General features: G+C 42.7%; 1 protein-coding gene and 2 non-coding genes across 4 annotated transcripts; all 3 read right to left on the bottom strand.

Annotated features, from left to right (window-relative positions):
* Positions 1-207: 207 nt before the first annotated feature.
* Positions 208-25,231, bottom strand: RPL21 (ribosomal protein L21). Of its 2 annotated transcripts, none has more exons than XM_029602583.1 (6): positions 25,114-25,231; positions 22,573-22,654; positions 14,537-14,598; positions 5,354-5,466; positions 812-962; positions 208-338 (listed from the first exon to the last, which is right to left on the bottom strand). In XM_029602583.1, the coding sequence occupies exons 2-6, from the start codon at positions 22,637-22,639 to the stop codon at positions 249-251; spliced, it is 483 nt and encodes a 160-aa protein (XP_029458443.1). In that variant the 5' UTR covers positions 22,640-22,654; positions 25,114-25,231; the 3' UTR covers positions 208-248. The 2 variants fall into 2 exon arrangements, with proteins under 2 accessions (XP_029458443.1, XP_029458444.1); XM_029602584.1 differs by lacking the exon at positions 25,114-25,231 and adding an exon at positions 24,896-25,017.
* On the bottom strand, positions 501-576 carry LOC115093151. Its single transcript, XR_003857184.1, has one exon. It is a non-coding gene; the product is annotated as a small nucleolar RNA SNORD102 (small nucleolar RNA).
* LOC115093154 lies at positions 5,171-5,305 on the bottom strand. Its single transcript, XR_003857187.1, has one exon. It is a non-coding gene; the product is annotated as a small nucleolar RNA SNORA27 (small nucleolar RNA).
* Positions 25,232-25,610: the final 379 nt, after the last annotated feature.

Genomic DNA, 25,610 nt, shown 5'->3' with positions numbered 1-25,610 from the left:
ACCCCTGTGTTCTTATATAAAAGAAAACTTTGCCTTAAATATTTATGATATTCTTATTAAACTATGCTGGCCAAAACATTTGACAATTTCCTATGGATGAAGACAAATTGGTAACTAATCAATGCCATCTCACCCCCTGGTATGCAAAAGATGACAGAACTCAAAACTTGTTTTAAATTAATGAAATTTTAAATTAAAACCACAGGCTTTGTCTTTTGATAACAATTGTCTTTATTCTATAATGCACCCTATGCCATGAACTCGTAAGGAATTGGCTCCAGCAGTTCGGGCTCCTTGCCCTGTGTTCTCACGAAGTGGGCTCCTCTGGGTGCTGCAGGCTGCAAGGAAAAGGAAAGGACAAAGTTTGCCAGCCACACAACCCACGGGTCTTTTGTAATATCCTAGCTATAATATACATGATGCAAATCCATTGCACAAAATTAGGCAATTAAATTGATCGAAATATTAAAATTATCACTGCAGACATGTTAAACTTGCTCTGCTCTCAGAACCGGTGAAATATCATCTTCATCAACTTCTTATGAAGTTATCTTAAGAGAAAGTCATCATTGAGCAGTCTTTACCCATAGCTTTACTCCAACTTTTAAATGACACAGTTGATGTGCGCTTGTTAATGTTTACTGAGCAACACAAATGGCATCATATATGTAGAATTTTACTGAAATGTTCTAAGAATCTGACTACAAAAGGATAAAACACCAGACTAAGCATCATAAATGGTTTGCAATTCTGACCCATTTTGTGAGGCAAAACCAGAAATTGCATCATTCAAGGGCAGAGGAAATCTTACCTGCCGTTTCAGCTCAACCCAGGTGCCTTTCTCCTTGGCCTCCTTTTTCATTTTCTCATTCTCTTTAACACGCTTCAGGAAGCTGTGCCTGCTCTTTGAGTGCTTAATATGCTCAATACGCACATTAATTCTCTTGGCAAGAATCTTGCCTCTGCAAGAAAAAAAATATCCTGAGTCCTCCAGCTGCTCTGTTTATATGGGCATTCAATTGTGGTAATAAAGACAAGACAGGGCACTTCTGAGGAGCCACCATCATGAAGCAAATATGCTGCAACCTGATCATATCAACTTCCCATCCATCTGACTTACAAGCAATTTGGCCAACTGCAAGTCTTACTGTATAATTTGCAAGGATAAAAAGTAGGACAGCTTTGCCTTCTGTTTGCATATTCTCTACCGATCCCTGCAGAAAGCAAGATATTTAAATTTTTGTATGTTATAATTGTTTAATATTGTAATTTGTAGTCTTTTACAATAAGATATTAACCTATTTGGGTAATATTTTGGTCAATTTATTTGATTTAATTTGCAAGCTGGACTGCATATTTTGGCATTATCACCACCCTCACAGCCCACCTCACAATTCTGGCAACATTACAGTTACAGGAAAAGACATTTATTCAGAAGTATTGGGGTTGCCTTGAGAATAGTACAGACAACTTTCCACAATGATTTCACATCTGAATCTTAATATTTTCATAATTCTTTAAAAAGTTTTGTTGTACTGTACATGCTGACAATTGTGGAATTATGTTGCACTATATGATGCAACTGCAAACAAAATTAAAAAAAAAAAAGAAGAAAAGATCTCAGATTCTATGCATGCCATGCCAACTCAAGACGTATCTAAAGATCGCATGCACTTTATATATAAATTTATTTTTATTTATTTTAACTTTTTTCTTCTTGGCTAAGTTTTTACTAGAGATGTGAATCTTTTTTTGTGTTCGTGACATTCTTCATTTTTCGGCCGCTGCGGGAAATGTTTTTTTTGCAGTTTGGGTCTTTTTTTTTGTGAAAAATTGTTTGGGTTAGTGCACGCTAACTCCTGTTAGTGCACACTAATAAAAACCACTAGTTTTTGCTAGCACGCACTATCTGGGAGTTAGCGCGCACTAATCCAAAAAATGAATTTTCGCGAAAAAACGGGAAAATCCCAAATTGGACGATTTCATTGAAATTTTCCAATTCAGAAAAAACGAATGTACATCTCTAGTTTTTACCTCCATGCACATATGTATAAGTGCACTGTTTAATTCTCACAACCCCCAGCCGGTACTTCTGAAATCTGTGTTTCTGAAATGTTTAACTACAGCAGAAAAATGTATTTTATTTATATTTTCCCTTTCATTCACTTCTAAGCGGATTACATTCAGCTACTGTAGGTATTTCTCTGTCCCTAGATGACTCATAATTTGAGAATGAGGGGGGAGTTGATAAATAAGATGAATTTAAGCTGTTTGATGCGGTGGTTAAGTTCACCTTATTTATTGACTTTACACCTGGTGTATAACCCATTGAGTACAATAATCTGACTAGAATGGCTACCTTTTAATCTTTGTGCCATCAGCAAATGGTGTTTTTCTGCTGTAGCATTTGAAACGGTTTAATGGTGGAATAGGGGAGACCCAGGAGAAGGGAGTTGCAGTAGTCCATTTTCGATGAGAGGGCAGCCTGAATGACGGTACGGAAATCATGGGTATGGAGTAGGGGTTTTAGTTTTTTCCTAACACTGAGCTTAAAGAAACCTTCCTTGATGATTGTGTTGATGTATTTTTTTTAGGTTCAATTGCTGTTCAATCAGGACACAGAGGTCTCGTACAAAGTGCTGAGCGGAGATGGAACTAAATGCTGGGTCATTTGCAAGGGAAGGTTTGGGGAGTTGGTGTTGGGATATGAAGAGCAGTTCCGTTTTGGTGGTGTTTAAGGCGAGGTGGAGATTTGTGAGAAGTGTGTTGATGGATGCAAGGCATTTCTCCCAGAGTTTAAGTCATGAATTGGTATAATGATCTGGACGTCATCAGCATATAGGTAGAATTTGAGGCCAAGGTCAGATAGGAGCTGGCAGAGAGGTGTCAGGTAAATATTGAATAGGGTGGATGAGAGTGAGGAACCTTGAGGAACTCCTTGGAAGAGGGCGTAATGAGTGGATTCGGCATTGCCTATTTTGACTGAGAATTGTCTATTAGACAGGTAGGATTTAAACCATAGGAGGGCTGAATCTGAGATACCTATGTCAGATAGGCAGGAGAGGAGGTGGTTGTGGCTTATTGTATCAAATGCAGAGGAAATGTCAAGAAGGGCAAGAATGTAGCAGTGACCTTGGTCCATGCCTCTGATGAGGTAATCAGAGAGAGTGAGCAGAAGGTTTCAGTGTTGAAGTGCTTGTGAAAACCGAATTGTGAGGGGTGAAGGATATTGTTTGAGGTAGTCCATGAGCTGGGAGTTAACTACCTTTTCCAAAATTTTAGAAATAAATGGGAGGTTTGAGATAGACGGAAATTGGATGGGTCATTGGGGTCTAACGATGGTTTTTTGAGCAGGGGTTTGACCACTGCATGCTTGAGTGTGTCTGGGACGGCTGAGGGAGGATATGATAGAGGTGTTTAAAATCATGAGAGGTCTAGAACGGGTAGATGTGAATAGGTTATTTACTCTTTCAGATAATAGAAAGACTAGAGGGCACTCCATGAAGTTAGCATGGGGCACATTTAAAACTAATTGGAGAAAGTTCTTTTTTACTCAACGCACAATTGGACTCTGGAATTTGTTGCTAGAGGATGTGGTTAGTGCAGTTAGTATAGCTGTGTTTAAAAAAGGATTGGATAAGTTCTTGGAGGAGAAGTCCATTACCTGCTATTAAGTTCACCTAGAGAATAGCCACTGCCATTAGCAATGGTAACATGGAATAGACTTAGTTTTGGGGTACTTGCCAGGTTCTTATGGCCTGGATTGGCCACTGTTGGAAACAGGATGCTGGGCTTGATGGATCCTTGGTCTGACCCAGTTTGGCATATTCTTATGTTCTTATGGGAACATGCCAGAGAAGAGGGAGCAGTTGATGATGTCTGCAAGGGGTTTGGCGATGGTGCTAGGAATGGTAAGGAGAGCTTTAGTGGGGATTTTTCATTTCAGCAGTTCATTATTGGGGAGCCTGAGTCAGCTTTAACACACACAGCAAACTATACACAAAATTTTACTATTGCAAAGTTGGCTTGTAACTTTTCCCAGAGAGGTTTCCTTGAAAGATGTTTTGCAAAACACCCATGTTTTAGCATATTTGCGCATTTGTGGAAGTTTCATTATTTTGAGCAAAAAAAACCCTTTTGCAAAAACAATTTTGCACTTTAGTACATCAGCCTCAAACACTTTCAGAAAGAAATAATTTGGGTAGGGGAGGGGGGCAAGACACTAAGAAAGCACTGAGTGAAGCGGAAAACATGACATTCAACCAATTTGCCTTGGGTTTTCAATTTCTATTCCTCTGTTAACTTAATATTCTAAACATTTACTAGCTTTCGCCTTTGGACTCCCCTAACTTTCCCTTTTCTGCTGAAAGTCCAAATTCTCTGTCCATTACACTGCAGTAGATCTTATGTCACAGATTTATCATGCTGACGTCCCAAAAAATAAAGCAACAGGACACGCAGGGCTGTAAGAAAACTTCAATACAAAACAAAGTTGTTCCCTCTGTTCTGTGCCAGCATTTCAAAAATGCATATATTTATTTATTTAAATGTTTTTATATACTGTATTTGTCGAAACATCATATCTGTTTACATGGAACTGAACAGAAATACTAGAAATACTAACAGGGCTTTCCCCATTTTGTGTCCATGAGGAAAATGTTTAGTATACAGGTCCCGGTTTTTCAGTTAAAAAGTTTATACTCAAGTAATTTTTAAAAATTCATTATGTAGCCCCACAACTCCTCTGAACCCTTGCATCAGACTTAGGTTAACACGTCAGTAAATCACTTCAATCACTGGCCAATGTAGTCATGTACTGACAAAACATGAGAAAATTAGATCCCATGTCACAATCAAGTAATCTGTGACATGGCTAACATTGCTTTCAGCTGTTCAGAGAACTGCAGAGGAAGTGTTTAAAAAAAGATTCAAGGACTACCCTTGTAAAATCTTGAAGAAAAGTGGCAAAAACTAAATTAATGAAAAAAAAAAGGGACCGATCAACTACTGTGCAACACTGTTTAAAAAGAAAAACACTTCCCTCTAAAGTAAGAATTTTAGCTCATATTTCCACAGGACCTCTAAACGCACCATCCCCATGTATACAATCTAGACTGCATATAGGACCAAAGTTCTTAAAGGTCTTCACATATGTTCTTTTCTTTCACAAAACTGTTTCCCCAGACAGGTCACAAGTCAAATATAAAATGTATTTGCTTGGGTTTTAAAAGGATGGTATTGTCCCCCGCTCGAATGACCATTTCAGACATGAAAATTGTCCAAATGGTAAAGTGAAAGGGGGTGAGAACTGCAAAAATAAGCTCCTTAAAGTTAAATATCCACCAATACTTACTTAACCTGCTTGTTTACAATGATGCCCACAGCGTGTTGCGTAACATTATAGACCCTGCCAGTCTTGCCATGGTAACATTTGTGGGGCATGCCTTTTTGAATTGTACCTGTACCCTGTAAAACAAAAGCATTGTAAAGAAATAAAAACATTAGCATCTGGCTACTCTCCAAATGTCACCCCTTTCAGGGCAACCATTAAAAGCAACAATACCACCTAACTATTTTAAAGTATGCAGTGTCACATGATCAGGTGAATAAGACCAAGACTTCCTATCAGCTTCTATTGCCTAAGACAGAGCTTTCCAAAGTGTGTGTCGCGACACTTTGGTGTGTCGCCTGAGGTGTGCCGGTGTGTCGCGCAAGCCCGGTGCACGTGACACACCGGCAAGTGGGAGGCAATGCAGCCGCCAGTGGAGCTCATCCCACTGGCGGCTGAGCAGTAAAATATCGCTGGCAGGAAGATTGGCAAGGCCGTGGTGGAGCTCACCTCACCACGGCCCGAAGAAGAAAAAGGTCACGTCGAGACGTGCAGGTGCTCCTCCTCCTTCCTGCCCATGCGGCCCCGGAAGAAAAATGTTGCCGGAGCCGCACGGGCAGAAAGGGGGAGAAGCGTCAGCGTTGTTGCAGCGGGGAGAGAAGAGGAGGAGGCCCGGTAGCAGGGTCGCCGCCGCGATCGGCCCGAGAAGATCAGGGCCGCTGCAGAGCCCATCCTGCAGCGACCCATGAAGAGGAGGCCCAGAGGTAAGAGAGCGGCTGAGGGCCCGTAGAGTGCGTGTGTGAGCTGAGTTGAGCGATTGTGTGCGTGTGTGAGCTGAGTTGAGCGATTGTGTGCGTGTGTGAGCTGACTTGAGCGATTGTGTGCGTGTGTGAGCTGACTTGAGCGATTGTGTGCGTCTGTGAGCTGACTTGAGCGATTGTGTGCGTCTGTGAGCTGACTTGAGCGATTGTGTGCGTCTGTGAGCTGACTTGAGCGATTGTGTGTGGGAGTGAGGACCTGAATGTTTGCAGAGACAGCATGTGAGAGAGCCTGTGTGTGTGTGTGTGTGAGAGAGACAGCATGTGACAGTGAGAGCCTGTGTGTATGAATGATTGTATGAGAGAGAGCATGTGACAGTGAGAGTCTGTGCTTGAGCAAGACAGCATGTGGGAGTGAGAGAGAGCCTGGGTGTGTGAGAGTCAGACAGCATGTGCAAGAGAGACTGTATGAATGATTGTATGAGAGAGAGCCTGTGAGTGTGTGAGAGAGAGAATGTATGTGAGAATGAGAACCTGACTGAATGTTTGAGGGAAGAAGATAGATGGAGAGAAAAGAAATAGAAAAAAAGACAATATGAAAGGAATTGGCAAAAAAATAAGAAAGGGGAGGTGGAACAAAAAAGCCTGTGACCAACCGATTAGAAAACTAAGATCAGACAGCAAAGGTAAAAAAAAAAGAAATAAATTACTTTTTACTGATTGGCACATGTAATCTTTGGTAATGTGCAAGAGTAGCACTTTCTCTATGCTGATTTCACAATGTACGAGATCAACATGGAGGAAGTGGAAACCCACGGGTCCTGCACAGAGGAGGCAGCAGAATGGGCTTCAGTGCCAATAGCAGCAATCAGCGCCTCCCCAATAGCCATGCGGCAGCAGTGACAGTGGCAGCAGAGGAATGAGAGAGGCTCCGAGGTTGCTGGCAAAAGAAAGAGAGGGGGTTTGCCTTTAGTGTGTGCCTGCCTGAGGATGTGTCTGTGTATGAGAATGTATGGGTGTCTTCCTGGGGTTTGTATGTGTGAGAATAGGTGCCAGCCTGTGTGTGGTGTATGTGTGTGTGAGAATGAATTGGTGCCTGCCTGGGGGTCTGTGTGTGAGAATGAATGTGTGCATGCCTGAGGGAGTGGTGTGAAATTGAATGGAAGCCTGCCTGGGAGTCAGTTTCAGTGTGTGAGAATGACTGGGAGCTTGCCTGGGTGTGTGTGTTTGTGTGTATGTGAGGGAGCCAGACAGAGTATGTATGAGAAAATCCAGGGGAGTAAGAGTTTGTGTGGGGGGGGTGTGTGTGGAGGGAGAGAGAGTGTCTTAGAGCTTGAGAGTGTGTCAGTGTCTGTGAGAGCGAGAGGTTATGGTGGGTATAAGAGCATGAATATGTATGTATGTCACAGTGTATGTGTGAGAGAGAATGGAAATGTGAGTATGTGTGAGAGAGAGAGGATAACCTCCTAATCCCTGACAATATCAGGGTGACTGGAAATCAAGAGCTCCCACGTATGGACAGCAGGGGCTTTTTAAAATCCTTATTAGTTTTAATTATTGGGTGTTATTTGATATATGTGCTGTTTTGAAATATTTTATTGGTGTTTAGGAAATTGTAAAAAATGTATATGATTTTAATGAATAGAAATTCTATTTATCAGTAGTTTTAAAATATTCTTTTATTAGTATGGTTTTACTATTATAACTGATGCTTTATGTTTCTTGATTTTATTTGTTTTATGAGGAATGATGGTTCTGTTTTTCCATTATTAATACACAGAGTCTGGCTTCTTGGGGTTTCCATTTCAGTTTTTGTCTAATTTGTGCTCCTTTATTTTGTATTCTGTATTTGGTGAGGGTCTGTCTCTGCTCTGTGTGTGTGACCATGATGAGAAATTCGCTAGCATAGGGATCTATAGCAATTGTTTCCTCAGTAGGTGGTGTATTGGTATTCTAGGACCCAGTATAATATTTACCCTTGCTTTTTCACAGGTAGGGTTATTGTTGTTAGAGTCCTTGGTGTTATTACTGTTATGTTATGATGGGATTGCAGTATAGATTTTGAGTGTCTTTTTTTTTTGCGAGGTTTTATTTTCGTTCACAATGTGCCTGGCAGTGGAAGGTGTTTGTGCTGCTGTTACTGTGAGGTGACACCAGAATTTGAAAACATCTTTTAGTATGATGAGCTGTAAGGGAAACATTCAAGCTCATTGTTTGGGGGAATTTCAGTGGATGTACAGAGTTACAGAACTGGAGGTGCAGGATTTATATTGACATTCTGTCCCTTCCTATAAATTCCAGTCTTCACTCTCATAGCCATATAGAATTAGTTGAATGAGGCTATCAAATAATTTTATAGTGTGAAACTGGCCAGCTTTTTTAAATTACACAGAAGACCCTTTGGACTTTCTTATTAACACCAAATATTCAAATCTGTGTTCATCCCATCAAGCTCATATATCTCATTAAAGAGGTAAATTGAATAACACAATAACTTTGTTTTATTATTGTTACTCATAAATTATAACAATAACATTAATCTTGGAATATTATATATTTTTAATATAAATGAAAGATTTTCACAAGATAGGTTGTGTCGTGAAACATTTTATTATGTATATATTTAAGGAAACAAACATAAATTGTCGAAATACATTTTGTTCATTTAACCTTTAACCTCTGGTTTGCTAGTAGACTGAATTACTGTGTCCCAAAATTATGTTTGTCTAAAAAGTGTGTCACCAACATGAAAAGTTTGGAAAGCTCTGGCCTAAGAACTTGCCATATTGGGTCAGACTGAGGGTCCATCAAGCCCAGTACCCTGTTTCCAATAGTGGCTAATCCTGGTCACATGTACCTGGCAAGATCCCAAACAGCAGAATGAGATCTATCTACTAACAGGGATAAGTAATGTCTTTCCCCAAGTCTATCTGGTTAATAACACTTTATGGACTTCTCCAGGAACTTGTCCAAATCTTTTTTAAAAACTCAGCTATGCTGTTATCTCATCCCCTGGCAATGAATTCCAGAGCTTAACTGTACACTGAGTGAAAAAGAATCTTCTCCAATGTGTTTTAAATGTGCTGCTTACAACTTCATGAAGTGTCCCTTAAACCAGTGATTCACAACCCAATCAGGTTTTCAGGATAACCATAATGAATATGCATGAAATAAGATTTGCATACCATGGAAGCAGTACATGCAAACCTTGTGCATATTCATTGTAGATTTCCTGAAAACTTGACTAGCTAGATGTACCCAGAGGACAAAGTTGAAAAAAAAACCCAAAAAAAAACCACTGCCCTAGTCTGTGTAGCATTCAAGCCTAAGCTTTCACTCCCATGACTTCAAACAAACGCCATATAAATTCAAATTCTATATCTAACAACCCACGTCTATTATAACTAAAAAGGGAGAATGAAAATGTAATAGTCTCTACACACACATCTCATTATTCACTGTAACATTATATTGCACTTCTGAAAAAGAATAAACCACCTTGCCAATGTAGAAAGTTGTCAGCACTGAAACAGCATGCTCTGTTAATATAAATGAAGAGCTCAACTTTAATATGTAACAAATATGCATGCAGTTCTCAAGGTGAGGCCAGCAGCACACTGGAAGCTTTTATGCAGTCCAGGGAACCAGCAAAGGGCTAGGGATGAGAAGCCAGTTTTCATTGCCCAGATACAGATGAAAGCAACTTGCCCAATGTGTCCCCAGCATTACTGGCAGCATTCTTTTAATCATTAGACTACAAATAAATCCCCACACAAAAATGTTCTAGACTGGAGTAACCAGTACACATCACACCTTTCAATATTAAATAAAGTTGTTTGTAAACTCTGTTTTGCTTCTATGCTGTAGTTTCATATACAGAATCATTAGAAACAGCAACGAAACCATAAAAGTAAACATTAAGATTGATACAACCACACCAAACCGTAAAGCTGCATAAATTTTAAAATGTAATAGTTCAATAATGCTTTTACAAGACTGAAAGATCGTTTACTAGAATTAGGCACCAGACTGCTGCCCTCTATATAAAATGCTTAGGAAATCCTGATTTGCTCTCAGTGCCAGTGAAGTTTGCTCATGTTGGTTTCTACAAAAGCAATCATCGAGCTCCAAAACTTGTCAAGAATATTTGCAGCCACCCCATAAACCCATAACAGCTCATAAAAAAAACCCTCTGGAGTTATGACATCTTCAAAAGTTATATCTTGTTTTTAAAACTTCAAAAACAAACAAAAAAAAAAAAAAAACCACCAGGCTTACTCTACTCAAGATTTAATGATCACCTAAAGCCAAGGCAATTTGCAATGCACAACTTACACATATATAAAATCAGATAAAACAAAATAGTTTCTTAAAAACAGATAAAAGCACTACAAATCGTATACCAGTTTGAAAGGAGAAATTACTACTTATCTGATAATGTCCTTTTTTCTTTCTTTTTTTAAATGAAGACAGATTAATCCACACCAGTGGGTTATACACCTCTACCAGCAGATGGAGACTGAGCAAAGCTGATGTCACAGTATATATATAGAGAGAGAGATCAGGCCGCCAGTATTCTCTGTGGACCTCCGGCAGGAACACCTTGTCTTGTTTCGTGTCGAAAACAAACACAGATACTCCAGTTTCTGGGATGGCTGCAGATTGCTCCTGGCCAACTTTAACCGACCAACATAGCTCCTGCAGCAAGCAGATCACTTTCAGAAAGTGCAATTGCTCTCTCTGCCGGAACCAGGGGGGTGCAGTGCTAACAAGGCTCACCCCCCTTTAAAAATAGCTTCCGGGATGCCCCATTCAAGATCAGTCAATTCTTGAATAGCATCCATACTGCTTTACATAAGGAATCTAAATGGGATTCTTATTTGGCTCAGACGTGGAATCAGCACCTGACACCCTCAGCATCTTCAGTGCCTGGGTGATTTGGGCCAGCAACGCATCTCTATGAAAGAAATGCAGCATTGTTCTATATGGCTCCAACCCCGGAGGAATTTCCCATCCTCCAGGGAGTAAGAGTCACCATCATCCATGCCACCTGGGTCCCTTATCAGCGTGACCCGCAGCAGGTGCAGACGTACTCAGATGCGTACCCACAGCACCAGGCATGTGGGGATCCACAGTCTGCAATCCTGAACTCTTAAGCCTACCAAATAGGCGACTGAGAAAAAAAACCTGCGAGCAGGGCCTAGCCAAAAAAGGCTGTTCAGCTCATCAAGCTGTTTTGCATAGAAAAGCATGCGAATGCCGCCGCAGTCCATACTAAAACCAAGGGGTGTCTGTACTGTGCCCACCGAGCAGCATTCCCCCACTGATAAGCCAGATAGGGGAGCCCCAAAACAAGGCAAAACCTCCGACAGGTCCCCCTCCAGTTTCATTCCCACATCATGCTGGGAAGGGCGGGCTCAGTAAAAGCAACCAAAGAAAACTCTCTTTGAGCCTCCAAGCAGTGCTGACACAAGGTAGGGGGAATGCCAAGCTAAGATGCCTGAATATGGCAAGCAGCACGCTCCCAAAGCGTCTGACAACTGTGCACCCCTCTGTGCACCCACACAAGCAAGGGCGCTCAAAAATAAGGTCTGACCGATAAGCATCAAAAACATAGGTGCACAATACGCAGTCCAGGTAGGGTCCTACCTGAGTGCGCAAGCATGGACCATCAGACACTTTTGCAGCAGATGTGTGCACAGAAAAGCGCATGAACGCCATCGCGGCATCTAAGCAAAGACTGAGAGCGGGCCTAGCCAAAAGGCTGCTCAACCCATCAAGCTGCCACGACTCCCCACATTCCTTCTGCAGCGGGAATGGACGTTGGATCGGCATGCCGAGACTCAGAGACCAGAAGGGGAATGGAAACCCTAACTTTTTTTTTTTTTTTAAACTCTTTACCTCAACTGAGCTCAGCCCGTCCTGGCCGAGTATAGAGTGTCTCCGGCTGCAGAGAGAGAGAGGGCAAAGGCCTTCACCACCTAGCTCTGCTTCCTGCACCCACTAGCATCTCAGCTGCTTCTCGCCCTACACTTAAGTCCACACTGGAAAACCAGCTACCGGACCAAGGCACTCTGAGGAAGGGATCTGCAGATAAAGCAATCCCTAGTATGGAGATGCACGTCCACCATTTGCTATAGACTGAGAATACTGGTGGGCTGATGTCCGTGCAGGGGTCAGCTTTGCTCTGTCTCTATCGGCTGGTAGAGATGCACAACCCACTGGTGTGGATTAACCTGTCTGAATGCTATGAAAGCATGGATTTGAGCCCTGCCTTAAATGACTTTGCACATTCCATGTGACACAAACATGCAGGCAAAGAATTCCAGAGCATGGGAGCTACTATCAAAAAAGAGCACCCCATGTAAGACAGAGCCATGCCCCTTTTACAGATGGGATGTCTAATAGGTGTGCCTGTGAAGATTGCAACAAACACATGGGCTGGTATATCTTACGTAGAGAATTTGCCATGGAGTGCAGTTAGCATCGTGAATCATTGTACAGGCTAAAAAACTACTAAACCCTCACTTTAAAAATCTAGTCCACAGGGGCTAGTCCAAAGCCTAGATGGAGTGGGTAAATCCAATGATACAAACCTAGCTTCATTCACTAGATTGAAACTCCTACAGTATGAGGGAGTCTGTCCAAACAAGAAGCTCCTTCTGCCCCCAACTCTTTCCTATTTGTACACGCAAGTTTCTCTCTTGCCGAGTGGCCATTTGATAAAAGCAGCAAACTTAACACAAAATGCCATTTTTCCTTCAATATCAAAAAATATTTTAAATTTAAAAACAGGAAAATCGATACAATGTTGCACATTTCCCAACACAGTGTTTCCACTTCTGAAACACTGCTAACAAACTAGGCACAGTATAGAAAAATCTATTTTATTTTTTTAGTAGTCTCTCGCACTAGTCAATATTCCAGACCAGAACACAAACCTAGAAAATGTAACCCTATGACTAAACTTGACTGGCTGCAAGCCCCAGCTGTAAGCTTCCCAAAGCAAAAAAAGCAAGAAGTATCCATTAAGCCAGTTTGTTTGCTTACTGTAAAGCTGTCTTCCATAGGTAGTAGGATGAATTAACTTTAAGCCCTATGTGCATGAGTCTCCACAGTCTATACCAGAGCTGATCTAGCTATGTAGTCAACTATCTAATGTTCAGCACTTGCGACTTGTATTGGCCACTGTTGGAAACAGGATACTGGGCTTGATGGACCCTTGGTCTGACCCAGTATGGCATATCTTATGTTATGTTCTCCAAGGAGGCAGGTGACTATTCCAAGGCTAATTCATCCTATTTACAGAAAACACCATTTACGGTATGAAAATATGCTTTTTATGTCAATAAGCAAGTTGAATCGGGCATTACATGTGGGCAGTCTCAAACTTAGTTGCAGCAAAGCATTTACTTAGTAAGCAACCTGGCCCTCACTGTGAAGAGTGGACTACAGCGAGACCAGATTTTGCAAAACTGCTTGTCCAAATATACTGTTAATTTTTGAAGGTTATCAAAACAGTATGGGACATAAAAAATATGAACAGAAGATCAAGTTGCAGTTTTGTAGATATCTTCAATAGGTACTTCTTGAAGATGAGTAAGGGAAGCAGCCATGGCTATCGCTTGATGAGCATTTACAAAGTCTGTGACTTGCAGTCCTGATAAGGTATAGCAGTGGTAAATGCACTCAGACAGCCAATTAGATAAGTTATGCCTGGCGTCTGCTACTCCTAGCCTGATGGGATTGTATGTGACGAACAGTTGAGAGATTTTATGATGTGGCTGAATACATTTCTTATAATACACTAAAACAGTGGCTCTCAACCTTGTTTCTGTTGGGGCGCACCTAATAGATGATGCTCACACAAGTGACACACTGAACACGTCCATCATGGGGCTAAATTTAAATATATACTCTGCATCTACAGGAATCCCACGACCCCCAATAATAAGTGCACTGCAGAACTAGAATATTTCCCCAAACAACTCGCCATACAAAAATATTCTGATTCTGGTATCATTTCAGTATCAGGGGAAAAAAAAAAAAAAAAAGCTACCAGGCACATTGTAAAATACAAAACCTGAAAAAAAAAAAATGCTCAGCATATGTATAGCAAACCCGCCATTCCATAACAACAATAACTCCGAGGACTCAAACAGCAATAGCCTTACCAATGAAAAGGCAGCAGTGCATCACCAATGCATGCTCTATTGAGAAAGTACAACAAATAAAACTGATACAAATGCCTATATGCTAATAAAATACCTCATCTTGGTCACACTCACTGAACAGGCCTTCACCAAATACAGAATAAAAGATCACAAATTACAAATGAAATACATTAATTTAAGCTTAAACAATAAAAATAATAATCATACTCTAGAGATTACAAAGCCTTAATTTGAGACACTAACAGCACAATATCAAACTGCTAATTTAACATTACCTTGATGTCCACAATATCACCCTTCTTGTAAATGCGCATGTAGGTCGCCAGTGGAACAACTCCTGTAACAAAAATGCAACATCATTAACTTACAGATAAATATGTATTGGTAGCAAAGGTATGCCTCAGCCTGCTGCTTTAGATAACTGATTTAGAGATAAGACCTAGAGTCCATCAAGACCAATATCCTCTTTCCAACAATGGCCAATCCATGTCACAAGTATCTAGCAGGATCTCAAAACAGATAAGATTCCATGTTGCTTACTGCCAGTGATAGGCAGGGGCTTTCCCTAAGACTATCTGGTTAACTGTTTATGAACTCTTCCTTCCAGAAACTTGTCCAAACCTTTGTTAAACCCAGCTATGCTAATGGAGAAATTACTTACCTGTTAATTTTGTTTTCCTTAGTGTAAACAGATGGACTCAGGACCAATGGGTTATGTGCTCCCCTTACTAGCAGATGGAGACTGAGTCACTTTTCAAAGCATCGCCCTAGATATACCCCTGCAGTGACCTCAGCCATGCAGTACTCTCTTCAAAAGCCATTGTGGACATACTATTGAAAAACTTGAATACAATTTAATAACTTGATTAAGAACTTGATTACAGTTACTGTCATCAGTTTTACTCAACCAAACATAAGTGCTGAATCCCAGCAATATTATAGATGCCCAGATCTAGCGATAGGGTGATTGCTTAACTATAACCTCTTTGGGATCAAGATTCATATGCGATTCCTTGGCACTGTTCATGGGCAGCCATGGGTGGGATGCTGAGTAAGTAATTTCTCCATTTCCTAGCGTGTAGCAAGATGGACTCAGGACCAATGGGATGTACAAAAGCTACTCTTGAACGGGGCAGGAGGCTGTCCGTGGACCAGTTAGCACCACCCTCACAAAAGCTGCATCTTCTCGGGCTTGGACATCCAGGTGATAGAACCTGGAGAAGGTGTGCAAGGAAGACGTCACTGCTCGGCAGATGTCGACAGGAGACAGTCGCTTTGCTTCCATCCAGCATACTGCCTGGGCCCTAGTGGAATGAGCTTTAACCTGAAGGGGTAAAGTCTTAGCTGCCTCTACATAAGCTCCCATGATCACTTCCTTGAACAAGTGAGCTTTGTTAGCTCGCGAAACTGCTTCACCTTGTTTCCTTCCATCTTGAAGAACAAACAAGTGGTCCATCTTGTGCACCGGTTCTGTATTTTCTAGATATCGTACTAACAGCCTACTGACGTTTAAGTGGCATAGGAGACGGTAGTCTTCCGAGTCCTTGCGTCTTTCTAGGGATGGTAAGAAAATGGACTGGTTCAGGTGAAACTCAGACTACCTTTGGCAAGAAGGACAAAGGTAGTCTGCAAAGCTGAAACGTTCCTGGAGTCAACTGGAGGAATGGCTTCTGACATGATAGTGCCTGTAGTTCAGAGATGCGACGAGCCAAGCATATCGCCACCAAGAATACAGTCTTCAGCGTTAACAGGCAGAGAGACAGAACGCAGCAGCCGAAAGGAAGGCTCTGCTAAGAAGTCCAACACTAGATTGAAGTTCCATAGGGGGACAGGCAACTTTAAGGGTAGTCAGAGGTGTTTAACTCCTTTTAGGAAACGGGCCAAGTGTGGAAGTGTCAACAGGTGGGCTCTGTTCACCTCGCCTCTGAAACAGGAGAGAACCGCAACCTGGACCTTCAAGGAGTTGAGGGACAGTCCTTTGTTCAGACCATCCTGTAAAAATTCCAGAATCACGGGGATCTTGGTCGTCCGTGGGGGCACCCTGTGTTCCTCACACCAGGCTTCAAATATTCTTCAGATCCGCATGTACACCAGGGATGTAGAGAACTTCCAAGTGAGGAGCAAGATGGCAATTACAGCCGACAAATATCCACGCTTCGTCAGGCAAGCCCTCTTAAGGGCTAGACCGTAAGACAAAACCGAGATGGGTCCTCATGAAGGATTGGACCTTGTTGGAGAAGGTCCCTGTGCAGGGGGAAGCATAGGGGCTCTCCACCAGAAGCCTCCGCATGTCTGCATGTCACGGGTGTCTGGGGCAATCCGGGGCCACAAGAAGCACTAATCCTCTGTGGTGTTTGATCTTGCAAATGACTTTGCCCAGCAGAGGCCACAGAGGGAAGGCGTACACAAGTCTTCCTCTGGCCAAGTCTAGACAAGGGTGTTGATCTCTTCTGCGAATGAAGAATCGGGGGACCTTCGCATTATGAAATGTGGCCAGTAGGTGGACGGATGGAGGCCCCAGCGATCTACTAGGAGCTGGCAGGCTCTTGTCTACAATACCATTCCCCTGGATCCAGACTCTCCCTGCTGAAAAAGTCTGCTCTGATGTTATCTTTTCCCACGATGTGAGAGGCCGAGATCCTAGTATATTTAACTCCACCCATTCCATAAGGGGGTCTATCTCCAGAGATACTTGGTGGCTTTTGGTTCCACCCTGGCAGTTGACATAGGCTGTTGTTGCATTGTCTGACATCTCACGGATTGCTTGTCCCTGGAACCTGTGGCTAAATTGCAGACACGCTAATCTGACAGCTCAGGTTTTCAGGTGGTTTATTTTCCAGCACGCCTCTTCCATGGTCCATCTCCCCTGGGTTTGTCAATTCTTGACAGTGGGCTCCCCACCCTCTGAGGCTCACGTCCATTGTGAGGACTAGCCAGTTCGGTGGGGACAGGTTTACACCATTGCTTAGATGCACTTTCTGTAGCCACCACTGGAGCCAAGAACATACTTCCATCTGTAGATGGAGGCAAATTAAGTAGTCTTGAGACAGCGGGTTCCGTGACAGCAGGGAGCGTTGAAGTAGCCGCATGAGTGCTCTCGCCCACAGTGCTACCTCCAGGGTTGACGCCATCAGGCCGAGGAGCTGGTGAATGCTCCACACCCTGGGGCGCATTGTGTTCAACCACTAACACACTTGGCACATCAATTTCCCTATCCTCGAGGGAGAGAGGGAAGACCTTGTCCTGCTTGGTATCGAACCGGACTCCCAGGTACTCTAAAAACTGGGAGGGCTTGAGACTGCTCTTGTCCCTATTCACGACCCAACTGAATTCCTGAAGTAGGGACCTGACTCTGTTAGTTACCTGGAGGCTCCCTTCCAAAGACTTCACCTGAATCAGCCAGTCGTCTAAGTAAGGGTGCACCAGGATCCCTTCATTCCTCGGTGCCGCTGCTACAACCACCATAATTTTGGAGAATGTTCTGGGGGTGGTTGCCAGGCCGAAGAGAAACACCCGGAACTGATAATGGAGGCCCATTACCGCAAAGCGTAGGAAACGCTGGTGGTCTTGTTGGATTGGGATATAAAGGTAAGCCTCCAAGAAGTTCAGGGATGTTAAAAACTCTCCTGGTTGTACGGCCATTATGACGGAGCAATGAGTTTCCATGCGGAAGTGAATTACCTGAAAATGACTATTGACGCTCTTGAGATCCAGGATGGGGCGAAATGAACCCTCTTTCTTGGGTACGATGAAATAGATGGAATAACACCCCGCATTTTCCTGGGTTGTAGGTACCAGCGTTATAGCCCTCAAACTGAGGAGCCTTATCAACGTGGATTCCACTGCCAGTTTTTTGTGTTGGGAGTGGCAAGGAGATATCATGAACATATCCCAAGGGATGCTGCGAAATTATAGAGCATATCTTTCTCTTATGATGTCTAGTACCCATTTGTCCAACATGATCTCTACCCACCTCTGATAGAAGAGGGATAGTCTGCCCCCATCTCCTCGTCCCGTGGATGGGTCGGCCAAATTTCATTGGGAAGTTCGGGTCGAACCTGATCCCAAACCAATTCCTCTTTTTGGTTGTCGGCTCCGAAAGGACAGAGTCCTTCGAGGGCCAAGATGTCTGAAATGACAAGTTTCTGTAGGGTCAGAAGTGCTGGGAGTCCCTGGCCTGACCCCTCATGGGCAAGGGGAGCTGTGACCTCTTTTTCTTATCTTCCGGTAGCCGAGGCACTGGAGATTCACCCCACTTACTGGCTAGCTTTTCCAATTCGCTTCCAGATAGAAGGGATCCCTTAAAGGGCATCTTTGTGAGGTTTGCCTTAGAGGTCGTATCCACTGACCCATTTCACAGCCATAGCTGTCTTCTAGCCGCCACCACTGAGGCTACTCCTCTGACCAAGGTATGCACTAGGATAGAGCTTGCATCCGCTAGGCAGGCCACAGTGGGCTTCATCACCTCTCTGGGTTGCGCCCCTGAGCTATCTGCCTCTCTCAAGAGAAGCAGATACAAACGAGCCACCAGGGCACAACAGGAAGGATCAGCAGTGTCATTGCTGTCGCGTCAAAAGGCTTGCTTAAGGATGGACTCATACCTAGGATGGGTTCATACCTAGCCCAGGAGGAACTGGGGCAGGGACGCTGAACTGCCCTCTCCTGGGGAGGACATAGCCCCGGGATTGCTCAGATCCGGGGTGCTACCAGATAAGGTCGTGGCTGACCCGTCCTCTACCTGAGAGAGGCTGGACTTGGAGAAGTTCTAAGACTCCATCCCTCCCTGGGCTTCCTCACAGTGCTGACACAGGAAGGATTCTAGGTCAGACTGTGCAGCCCTAATATAGTAGGCAGTACAAAGGGAGTGTCGCTTGTGCTTCCTTGTTGCCAGAGCCATAGTTATCTGTAGCTTGAGCGCGCACAAATCCGCCCCATTACATGTAAGTATAAGCGTCCGGTTGTGCACGAATGTATGCATGTACTTATGCGCACAGGTGTGCACGCACTTGTGTGTGCAGTAGGTGCACAACAGGACCAGCCGGCACTGCACATACCGACAGTCATTGGGGGAAAATGGCGCCAAACCAAACCACGCGCAAGAAAGTGCCGCTGTGGCCTGCCATGTGGAGTGCCCACTGAGTGCGATGCAGGGCCTAGCCCATCAGGGGGCTGCTTAACCCGCTCGGAGACCCCCTTCCCTTGCCCAAACAGGATTGGGAACGTCATCCGTACGGAATGCCAAGCAAGAAGAAAGGAGTTCTTTACTTACCTGGGCTCAGCGCCTACTGGCTGAGTACAGAGACTGTCTCTGGCTGCTGGGGGGGGGAGAGAGAGAGAGAATAGGCCATCACCACCACGCTCAGCTTCCTGTACCTGCTGCAACAGTAAAGTCCGCGCTGGGAACTGGCTACCGGACCAAAGCACACCTCTGAGGGATCTCGGAAATCCCCTCAAGAATTCTCAACCGGGGGAGGGACCATTAGGTATCGCCGCAGGAGAGCAGGGCTCGATCTTTCTCCAATTTAAAGGAGAAATGTAAAGGTAAAATTTCCTCTTTTAAGGCATACTGTGCTCCCGATAGGGAAGGCACAATCCACATCTGCTAGGAGACAGCGAGATACTAAATGGCTGAGGTCATTGCAGGGGTATATCTAGGGTGACATCTCCATCTGCTAGCAGGGGAGCACATAACCCAGTGGCCCTGAGCCCATCTTGCTACATGCTAGGAAACTGCCTTTACCACATCTTGCGGTAATGAATTCCAGCACTTAATTGTGCCTCGATTAAAAATATTTTCTTTTTAAATGTGCTATGTAATGACCCCTAATTTTCTGAAAGCATAAACAGCCGATTTGCATTGACCTGTTCCATTCCACTCATGATTCTATAGACCTCTCTCATCTTACCTCAGTCTCTTCTCCAAGCTGAAGAGTCCTAACCTCTTTAGCATTTCCATCCTCTTTTATTGTTGAGATACATTGTAAAGCTTCCATTTGTAACAACTGATACTACGCACACAATTTTAGACCAATTTGTTCTCCACTTCAGATATTATTTGCTCTAAATATATGCCAGGAAAAAGGGCGACTATTACAATGTAAAAATCTCTGCAACAAAGGTGAAAATATTGAAAAGCTAAATAGTTACTTTTTTTTAACCACACCCTCATTTTGCTAATTTTGCACTTATTCTCTTGTAGGCGATTTAACATTTTTCCTACTTTTGACTCTGCACTCATCTTCTTTAGCTTCTTGTCCTCTTTTCTCCCTCCAGATTGCTCTCTGCAGCAGCTCTCCCCCTTCCTCCTCCCTAGCCTGTCATCCCCCCTTCAAGCTGCTCCCTCCCCCTTCCAATTGCTCCTCTATTCCCTGAGTCTCTGTTTGGCCCAAGCAGTGACAGTTCACCTTGGCCCAGGCACAGCAGCTCTTTTTGACCTTGGCCTAATCACAGAAGTGATAGCAGCAGCTCTCCTTGGCCTGGCCTCATCGGCTTTTCTGTCCAGGCCAGCATCAGGCACCAAAATGGTAGGTGCTCTTAAAAGCAGGACTAAAAACAAAGAAATTAGCATTCTGTGAATGCAGAAGCTGCTATAGAATGTGTTATTTCACAAGCCTGTATGCCGCCATGTAATTTCTCTTTTACATACACATATTTAAAAAACTATTAACATTAATAACTGAATGAAAGTCTGAAAATGGTAAAAAAAAAAAAAAAAAAGAAAATTACATGCTTTCTTTTGCAGAAAAATTAAAAGATCGCAGAGGCTGCCTCAAAGAATAAAAGTGACAACATATTGGGCAGACAGTTGTTATGACAGTATTTAAGATGCAGATTTCAATTTTCTTCCCTGAAAGCTAACTAATGTTTTTTATATATATAGAAATAAGTAAGCAAAATCTGAAAAAAGAGAAAACACTGAAATTAAAATATATTAATATTTGTATTCAGTAAGAACAGTGAACATTAACATGAAATTATGTCACAAGATCAAAACAATCTGCTGTTCTTGGGGATTTACATCTGCAGGGCAATTCTGAAACTCTGCAGGCTCATCTGAAAACTAGGGTCAGTGGGTACAGCACAAGTACCCACATACTTTGCACTGAAGCAGGCGCAAAGTACGTACCACAAAGTAAAATGTAATCACCATGTGTACTTTCCCTTCCCTGACAATCTCATCCACTTAGTTTATTTCTTGATTAATCGCATTTCTTACAATCATAAACCAAACTTATCCATATTAGGGGAAGGTAATAAACCACATTTACCATGAAAAAAAATGTTCTCCTTTGATTAGTATCTTAAACAACCTTCCCTTACCATCAAAACAGTGATGATCTTTACAGAAGATTAGTTAACCTGTAAACAACTATGTGGGTTTTTTCCATATGCAACATAGTAAGTTGTGGTAGAAAATGACCATCCAGTCTGCTCGGAATGAGACACCAATCATTGTTTTTCTACTACTTTGGATAGACGAGCACAAATTCCATGGTCTAAATCAGAGCCCCCAGTTTCCTGCAGATTTTAAGATTCTGCATCAAGAGTTAGCAAATTTTTTCAAAATTCTGTGGCAAACATATATAATTTTTCATATATTTGCAATTTCAATGTATATTTTTTAACTTTAGAAAAATAAAGCCATTTGTGACATTTGTGTCATTTAATTTGGTTCCTTATTAGTGAAAGAGACCTTAGGGATTGGGGCTGGGGAGGAAGGAGGGGGGAAGGGATCTTGGAATAGGAGAGCTTATTTAGAAGCAGGAAAGGTGATCTTAGAGGAAGGAAATTAAGGAATCAGGTTGGAGGGGTAGATTGATATACATAAAGGAAGATAGGGAAATCCAGAAGATAAGGAAAAAGTAATGAGGAATCAGGAATGGGGATGAAGAAAGGGAGTATTGTGGATGGTGTGGAAGAGGGAAGATCAGGATGAATAAGAACTTGGGATAGGGTGGAAGAAAAGAACTAGAGATGTGTGGAGGAGGAGGGAAGCCACAGCACCCCCACATGCCCTTTTCACTCTGCCCCCACAATCCCCTCACTCACTTTCATTCACTCCACCCTCCAATGATCTTCACTCCTCTCCTTAACTTCCTCCTCCCCACTTATTCATGGTCATCAGTGAAACAGAGAATTCATGCCCCCCCAGAAGAGAAGCTTCATTGGTGGCAAGTGGGACGGTGTATTACTTATTTGGTGCCCTCCTTCTTGCTGCCATAATCCTCTCAATCACAGAGGTAAAGAGGACCTCTATGGCCTCTCCTTTAGGAAATGGAAGGCTTCAAAAGCTAATATAAATTGCACCTACCATGTCTGCGAAAAGGTCTGGAAAACATATAACGAGTTCCTCTCCTTTTTCCCTTTGTGTTCGTCATGTTGGCGACTTATTACTAAAATAAACATTTTATGGAAGAAATGTATTATTATCAATTCTTAAACAGATCAAGTATAGATTCTCTCTGATCTCAAAAAGGTAACTGTGCTCTTACATAGACACTAATATTATAATTATTAGGTCAGAAAGTTAAGCTGGGTATAGATCACGTCACAAATTCATGGTGGAAATACGAAACCTAATACATAGTTTCACACTTTTAAAGAGCATTAAGCGCTTCTAAAACCACAAGAGAGAAAAAGTAAAGTGCTCTGATAGCACTAGCTACCAGAAGTCTTCATGTGTTTCATATAGTATTACTAAATAAGTATTACATCTTAAAATCTCTCTTCACCCCATTCAACTTTCCCAGACGTTTTTCTGTTTTCTGTGTATTCTCTTCCCCTCTGGTTTTTCTTTACCTGATATTACTTTTAGAAGTAGTTATTTTGACCAATTGTATAAACCTAAATACTTAGTCATTCAATATACTAGTAGGCATTTTCTAAAATGTCATAGCACTGGATCGCAAAGGTAATGTTTGAGAAGGTTTTTTTTGGGAGATGTTTATTTTGACTTTGCACAATCTGCTCTGCCGTCTTATTAGAGAGCCCTCTGCTTACAGCCAGCAGCTGTCATTCAAGACATTAAGGATCTGAACAGATACCATACAGGCCGATACAGTACAGCGCACTGTTAGCCCGCGTTTGGCTGCACGTTTTCGACACGCTATTTTTACCCCTTATACAGTAAGGGGTAATAGTGCTTCTAAAACGCGCTGCCAAACCCCCCCCCCAAAGCTAATAGTGCCCGCACATGCAAATGCATGTTGATGGCCCTATTAGTTATTCCCACGCAATAAAGTAAAATGTACAGCCAAGCCGCACATTTTACTTTCAGAAATTAACGCCTGCCCAAAGGCAGGCGTTAAGTTCAGCCGGCACCAGGAAGGGTGTACAGCCGGCACAAGAGGTGTACAGCCGGCACAAGAGGGTGTACAGAAAAGCAGTAAAAACTGCTTTTCTGTACACCCTCTGACTTAATATCATAGTGATATTATGTCGGAGGTCTGAAAAGTAAAAAAAAATTTAAAGTTTAAAAAAAAACAACTTAAAAATCTGCCTGCATCCCACGGGTTGGAAGACAGATGCTCGATTTTGCCGGCATCCGTTTTCCAAACCCGTAGCTGTCAGCAGGTTCGAGAACAGACGCCGGAAAAATTGAGCATCGGGTGTCAAACCCGCTGACAGCCGCGCTTCTGTCAAAAAGGAGGCACTAGGGACGCACTAGAGCCCCTTTTTACCGCAGGCCCTCATTTGCATCTTCTTCCCCCCTGAATCACGCGCACAGGAGAGTGGCTTGTGTGCGCACCGGGAGAGCAGGCGCTCGCCCGCTCCTTTTACAGAATCGGCCTGATAATTTGCTAAGACATCTCTAGAACACTGCAATAAAGCTGCAATCCATTTAATTAAAAATACAGAATAGATTTAAATCTACTCTAGGTATCTCATAATTAAATATTCTTGTAAAGGTTTTGATTATTCATGCCACTTACAGGAAGTACATTTTTACTTAATATATGAAGTCTTTAACATTGCTGTTCCTTCTATTCTGTATAAAGATGACACTGAAGCATACAAACTGCTTTTTTTTTTATTTTAGCCTAGAAAATATATTGCCAACATCGCACTAAGTGGACTTTTCAAACCTTCAGGAATATAGTATCTTAAATGAGATGTCCTTTGATGGACTTCTTTAGTAACTGGAGTCAGCTAGAAACTTTTTAAAAATAAATTTCCCAGTTTACAATCCAACTTCATCATCAAGATTCCTATCATAATATTCAGTGCGTGTGAACTCCATGTACTCTCTAAAGTCGGAGATACTTTTACTCCCTTATTGCAACGAATATTTATGTTATAATAAGGGAAATGTTTTTTTTAAATTCAAACTATGGTGACCTTTAATCAATCCTTATTTGCACCAATCCCGAGCAAAGATGAAAGCGGTATCCATATGTGGCAGGGAGTAAATGTGCGCCTATTAAATAACATGTTTTAATATAAAACGACAAACTAACGAAGATCACGGGCCATTCATGTCCTTGCACCCGTCTTTTCTGGGCGAAGACTGGCGAGTCTTCATGTGGCCGAAGCCGATCCACAGAACTCCAAAGAAGAGAGAACAGACGCAGCTCTGAAGACTCAAAAGGCTGCAAAAGCCAGGAGTAGACAGAGTAGCAGCCACTCGCTCTCACCTCCCAGATTCACGCGGCAGTGACGGCCTCCCTCCCTTCAGGCCACGCTGCACCCCGATACTAGCAAACACCACCGGATCGAGCTCTACCGTTGCCCAGAGTACTAGCCGGTCCCCGCACGCCTCCCCGACCCAGCCACCCGGTGCTAGGATGCTACAGGCAGTATTTTGTTGGTTAATTTTCCCCTATCACCGAAGCTGATGCTTCCACCGCGTTACCTATAAGATGGCGGGTCCGTGCGAAAAGGAAGCCGACAGGCCCCTTCCCGTCCTTACTTGGGAAGTGAGGGCCTGACCTACTTGGTGCCTGACTACAAAATTCGAGAGCTACATCAAAACCAAGAGAAGAAAATATAGCAGTCACCCGTTTGTCCTCTGTAGACGGGAATTTATAGGCAGTAATTCTAGTGTCCCTATTTTAACGGTGCCTTTCCCTAACTTAGTGAACGTGAGTTGGCAATTTCAATGGACAGCCTCTACGTGAGGTATTATAGAAATATGCGTGCAAGGAAGACGGAATGACGTCACGAGGGAAAGGACGTCGATAAACTCAGCGATAACGTAAGGGATTCTCTGTGGAGACATGGGCTCGATTTTAGTTACCGTTTTTGTTATTATGCAGCTAAGAGGAATAGTAAATTTAATTTATTGAATTTTCCTGATCACCTTTCTTTAACACAAATCAAGGCAATTTACAAGTGAAATACAAAATACCA

The sequence above is a fragment of the Rhinatrema bivittatum genome, chromosome 5 (assembly GCF_901001135.1).
Source record: "Rhinatrema bivittatum chromosome 5, aRhiBiv1.1, whole genome shotgun sequence".
Classification (NCBI taxonomy): Eukaryota; Metazoa; Chordata; class Amphibia; order Gymnophiona; family Rhinatrematidae; genus Rhinatrema; species Rhinatrema bivittatum.
The sequence above is the reverse complement of the archived record's forward strand: the minus strand, read 5'-3'. Positions and strand labels throughout refer to the sequence as shown.